The 5,852-nt window shown below is 43.4% G+C and overlaps 1 protein-coding gene across 1 annotated transcript; it reads right to left on the reverse strand.

The window, feature by feature from the left end:
* Positions 1-360: 360 nt before the first annotated feature.
* On the reverse strand, positions 361-1,407 carry LOC136470392 (uncharacterized). The gene has a single exon (XM_066468255.1). The coding sequence runs from the start codon at positions 1,405-1,407 to the stop codon at positions 361-363; it is 1,047 nt and encodes a 348-aa protein (XP_066324352.1).
* Positions 1,408-5,852: the final 4,445 nt, after the last annotated feature.

Consider the following 5,852-nt stretch of genomic DNA (forward strand, 5'->3'; position numbering starts at 1 on the left):
ATGGGGCTCCCCCACAAACTTAACTTTTATATTTTCTACTACTACAAATACTACTCTGATCGCAAGGGATCCACTCAGTTCCACTCCCTCGGTTTCATCAAGCGCAACGGGTAGGAAGCGAAGGGACGCCCCATGTAGGCCATGCCGACTCCATCACGAACGACGAGTGTGGGGTGCGGTCGGACATTTTCAACTGAAGCTCTCCGAACCCCATCACTCAGGTCATCAAGGTCCTGGTCAGACATTTTTGACTAAAGCTCTCTGAACCCATCACGCAGGTCATCAAGGTGAGCATGTGTTCATTAATACAAAAATTGTTCACATAAGGGCTCACCCACGATTGACGAGCGTAGGTCCTAGTCAGAGCTCATCAAAGGATTGCTCAAGAGCTTGATGCTTCTTGCACAATTCTTTGTACACCTTCCTCTTCTTCTCCATGTAAGAGTGAGCTTGTTCCAACATGTCCATGAGTTCCTCCTTGGAGTACTCCTCATCATCACTCTCACTATCACTACTTTCATAGTCGGATTGTACCTTTGAGCCTTTGGCCATGAAGCATGATGGAGAGTCAAATAGAGAAGGCTTGTTGTTGATAGCAATGCTTGCAATAGCCTTCTTCTTGCTTGTCTTCCTCTCATCATCACTTGTGGAGGCATCACTATCCCATGTGACCCTGTATGATTCCCCCTTCTTCTTAAGGATCATCTTTTTATCCTTCTTTTCCTTCTTGCCCTTTTTCTTGTCATCATCACTATTGTCACTCTTGTAAAGACAATCATCAATGAAATGGCCTTTGCTTCTACACTTGTAGCATCTTCTTGTGAAGTTCTTGTTCTTTGATTTGTCTTGCTTCCTTCTTGCACCATATCCCTTCTTGATCATGAACTTGCCAAATCTCTTGACAAATAGAGCCATCCTCTCATCATCTTCCTCATCACAAGTACTTGGGCATTCATCATCACTTGGTTCTCCTTTCTTTGCCTTGCCCTTGGATGATGATGTGGCCTTAAATGCCACACTCTTCTTCTTTTCATCCTTCTTTTCGTCCTTCTTCTCATTTTCTTCTTTGTCATCACGGTATCTATCATCGATCATTACATCGCCAAGCACTTGGTTTGGTGTCATTATGTCCAAACCACTCCTCACTAACAATGTGACCAAAATGCCAAATCTTGGAGGGAGACATCTCAAGAATTTATGAGAGAAGTCCTTGTCCTTCACCTCCTCACCAAGCTCCTTTAGATCATTTACCAACACTTGGAGCCTATCAAACATCTCTGGCACATTCTCATCTTCCTTCATCTTAAAGCTAGCAAACTTCTCTTTGAGGATATAAGCTTTGGCACCCTTGACCGCTTGTGTGCCCTCATATGACTCTTCTAGCTTCACCCAAGCATCATGAGCCATCTCCATATTCTTGATTTGCTCAAATACTCTTTGGTTGATAGCATCATGAATGACACTAAGAGCAATATCATTGTTTTGCAATTTTTCTTCTTCAGTGGCAGTGGGAGCCTCTGGATTAGCAACCTCAAACTTGGTTTCCACCACTTGCAATATCTTTCTATTGATTTACTTTATATGTGTTGTCATTTTTGCCTTCCAATAGCTATAATTGGTGCCATCAACTTGGGGTGGCCTTTTGGTGTTGTTAATTTGAGCCATTTTAACACCGTAGGTTGTTAAGCCTCAATTAATGGTGACCTAGCTCTAATACCACTTGAAAGGTCCTAAATGGCTAGAGAGGGGTGAATAGCCTAATAAAATTTTCTACAACAACACTTAAGACAAGGTGGTTAGATAACTAAATGGCGTAATGCAAGTTTTGCGCTAGCACTACAAGAAAGATGCAAGCCACCTATCCACAAGTCTAGTGAGCTATACTTTACTTAGGCACTCAAGAGCTAAGACTAATCAACAACTACTAGAGAACTAATCAAGATAGCTAATTACAACTAGAAAGATAAACTAACACTACACAAGATATATATCAATGTAAATGCAATAGACTGATAGAGAGGGTTATACCGCCATGGCAAGTGATCAATCAATAGACACAATGAAATCCTTGGAATGGAGATGACACATAATTTTTACCAAGGTTCACTTGCTTGCTGGCAAGCTACGTCCTTGTTGTGATGGTCACTCACTTGGAGGTTCACGCACTAATAGGCATACACAAGCCTAACCCACAAAGGGTGCCGCACAACCAACACAAGATGAGGACACTCAATGTCACGAGCAATATATTAGAGTCACCTTTCATGAGCTTCTGCGGGGAATAGGAGCAAGAACCCCTCACAAAGACAATGAGTGTGGCCAAGAACAATCACCAATGTTGCCAACACTTCTCCACTACACCAAGCCGTCTAGGTGGCGGCAACCACCAAGAGTAACAAGAGAAATCTACAGCGAAACACAATCACCAAGTGCCTCTAGATGCAATCACTCAAGCAATGCACTTGGATCACTCAATCTCACTTTGATTTGCAATATCAAGTAAGGAGATGAGTGGGAGGGTGTATGTTTAGCTCAATGGGATGTTAGGAATGTCAAAATGCCAAGAGAGATAGCCCAAAGCCGGCCATCTAGTATTTATAGACACCCCATTGAAAATATACCTGTTGGCCCCTTTAGTGGGTTGTTTGCGCACGCACCGGACGCGCTGCAGGGAGCACTGGATGACCATCTAGTATTTATAGACACCCCATTGAAAACATACCCATTGGCCCCTTTAGTGGGCTGTCTGTGCATGCACCAGACACGCTGTAGGGAGCACCGGACACGTCCGGTGCCTGTGCATTCGGCGTATCGCCCGTTGACATGTGTCCTAGCTGTTTGAATATTACCGTTGGCGCATAACGGCTACTCACGCGTGCTCACTGTGCATTCACCGGACGCATCTGATTAACTGATCAGACTCGGCAGCCACAACGTCTAGTGCACACTCAGAGAGGTTCAAAACTTGATTTTCATCACCGAACGCGTCCGGTCGTCCTGACTGGACTCTCTTAGTCTGGTGCTCTCTCTACTTCAACTCCGAGAGCCATGTCACACTGACCGGACTTGTCTCGATCACGTCCGGTCCATCTGAGTCAGCAGCGTCTAGTGCAACATAGAGAGCTCTCGAGAGCTCCCCGTGGCACCAAACACGTTCGGTCACACACGATCGGACTCGCCCAGAGTCAGCGCAACTAGGGTTTAGCACAAGACGCGTCTGATCCTATGGGGACTAGCGTCCGGTGCACTCTGTTGAACCCTGTCTTTTCTCCAATTGCTTCACCTTTGTTTCCAAGTGCTAAACACAATGTGTATCACCTTTGTGCATGTGTGCTAGCATATTTCCAAAGCATTTTCAAGGGTATTAGCACTCACTAGAATCTAAATGCATATGCAATGAGTTAGAACATCTAGTGGCACTTTGATAACCGCATTTCACAATGAATTTCTCCCCTCTTCATAGTATGGCTATCAATCCTAAATACACTCACACCCTCTATGGTGTCTTGAGTGCCAAAAACAAAATGGCCCTATCAAGTATGGCAACATATCATGTGCAAACCAATCAACCTGTGCAAACTTGAAAACTACCAATTAGTACCACTAGATGTTGATCCAATGGATGAGGTGAGGGGGCTTAAGCACAAAAAAAGGCCAGTGGGTGGGGGGCTTAAGCGCAAAAAAATCTCTCCTCTCACCCCATCCATTGGATCAACATCTAGTGGTCCTAATTGGTAGTTTCCAAGTTTGCATAGGTTGGTTGGTTTACAACTGATACGTTGCCATCAAGTATACCTTTGCCTTGAGCCCTTTTTGTTTCTCTTTCTTCTTTCCAAGTTGGAGCACTTGATCACCATATTTTGGCCATCACCTTTGCCATGACCATCATCTAGCTCCACCACTTGATCTTTAACCATCCTAACTTGTCTACACACTTAGATCGAGGATTAGTCCATAGGTTTCATCAATTAGCCAAAACCAAACTAGGGCTTTCAAAGGGGTATACCCACGATGGTAGATTGAGTGGTGAAGGTGAGCGTGATCAGGAACCGGATGGTAACACAAGTGTAGAGACATGAAGTTTAGACAGGTTTAGGCCATCAATACAACATAATACCCTACGTCCTGTGTTCTGGTGGATTGTATTGATTGATGAGATAATGAGAGATGATTTTGAGGGGGTCCCCTACCCACCTTATATAGCCCCCACTCCATGTCTTGCGCTGTGGGTACCTGGGGTTATACCCCCCACACCGTCCTAAGGTGATTAGAGAAGTAAATTATTTGGGTTTAGGATAGATAGTCTACTACAAAGAGGGAAAATCTTTAGCTAATGCAGTTATCTAGTGCTACTAGACAAGGTCTAACATTTCATATGTATTAGATCGAGTGGCGCGGTGAGGTGCAAGTGAAAATCTTTGAAAAATGTTTTCAAAATGCTAACTCAGTGTTAAAGGTGATGGTTTTCCTGTATGATACCTATTGGAGTTAGGCATTTTAGAAGGTTTGAAGAGAGAAGCTCGATGGGCCAATTTTAGTATTGGCCCTAAGTAGATTGGTCCGATCATCCATCGGAGCTCTTTGGTGTCCCACCAGAGAGTGGCATCGGAGCTTAGCCTAATACATAGAGCATTGTTGATTTTTAATGTAGGAACCCTAACCTTTGGTGCCACTAGAGAGGTGGGCACCAGAGTTTAGGTGTTGATCATGGAACAATGGCGAGAAGGTGCATGGGAAGTGTAAAATGGGCGGTAGATCTCTCCAGTGGTAGCATCGGAGTGCTCATCAGAGCTTAATTCCATATAACATGTTTTGTGCGCGCAAGGCTTGAGAGCTCACTGGAATTCTCTGTTGTTCACCAGAGTGCTAGCACTAGGGGCACTAGGTGATTGTGTTTGCTACGGGTTTTTAACTCTTGGTGGTTACCGTCACCTAGACGGCTTGGAGCAACAGTGACTCCATCAAGCACTCATTTGGAGATTGTGAGGTACCGGTGCTCTGGAGATCGATTATGAGAGGCTCTTGTTCTCATCCTCGCTGGAGATTCATGAAAAGCAACATTAGTGGAATCGACACTTCAGAAGCACCTTTTGATCAAGCTGGCTCAAGACTAAGCTCACGTCAAACCCAACCTTTGCGGGGTTGTTTAGTAATGGTGCGGTGATCCAAGGGCTTGCCTCAATGTAGATGTAGGTGGTAGGCAAGTCATCGAACCATGGGATATATCTTATGCCATCTTCTCATGGTTTTGATTGTCCATTTTACTCTTGTATTACTTGTTTTGTTCAATTCATAGAGTAGAGTATGTAAAAAAATGCAGAGTAGAATTAGTATGACTTGTCATCACAGGGTCAAGGTGTTTACCAATTTACCTATTCTATCTATTGACATGACTTAGAAGCGGTTATTTCTTCTCTCATTTAACACCAAAAACTAATAGGAGAGTCATAAAAACTAAAGTTGTGGTCAGTAAGAAAGAAAGAAATATGAATGCTAAGCAGGAAAACCAGTTAACATTCAAAGCTAAGTAAGGAATTTGCTCAGGCATATACTATGGAGAAGCAACTATATTATTATAATATAATGAGTCCTTATAAAGAAAATGTTATTTCTCTAATAGAGAGGTAAGTTTTTTTAAAGACACATGTCAGCTGGTATTAGAAATCGACGACTCTGATAACTTTATTATTGACTTTACTATATATATTTTTTATAGAATTGACTTTACTATTTTGACAGGAGAGAAAAAGAGGAAAAAGCATATTCATAGGAGGAGCGAGCAGGTGGTCTCATCTGATTATGTGATCCGACGCTCCCAAAACCCAGTCCAGTCCGCCGCCGCTACCGCCACG

The sequence above is a fragment of the Miscanthus floridulus genome, chromosome 8 (genome assembly GCF_019320115.1).
Source record: "Miscanthus floridulus cultivar M001 chromosome 8, ASM1932011v1, whole genome shotgun sequence".
NCBI lineage: Eukaryota > Viridiplantae > Streptophyta > Magnoliopsida > Poales > Poaceae > Miscanthus > Miscanthus floridulus.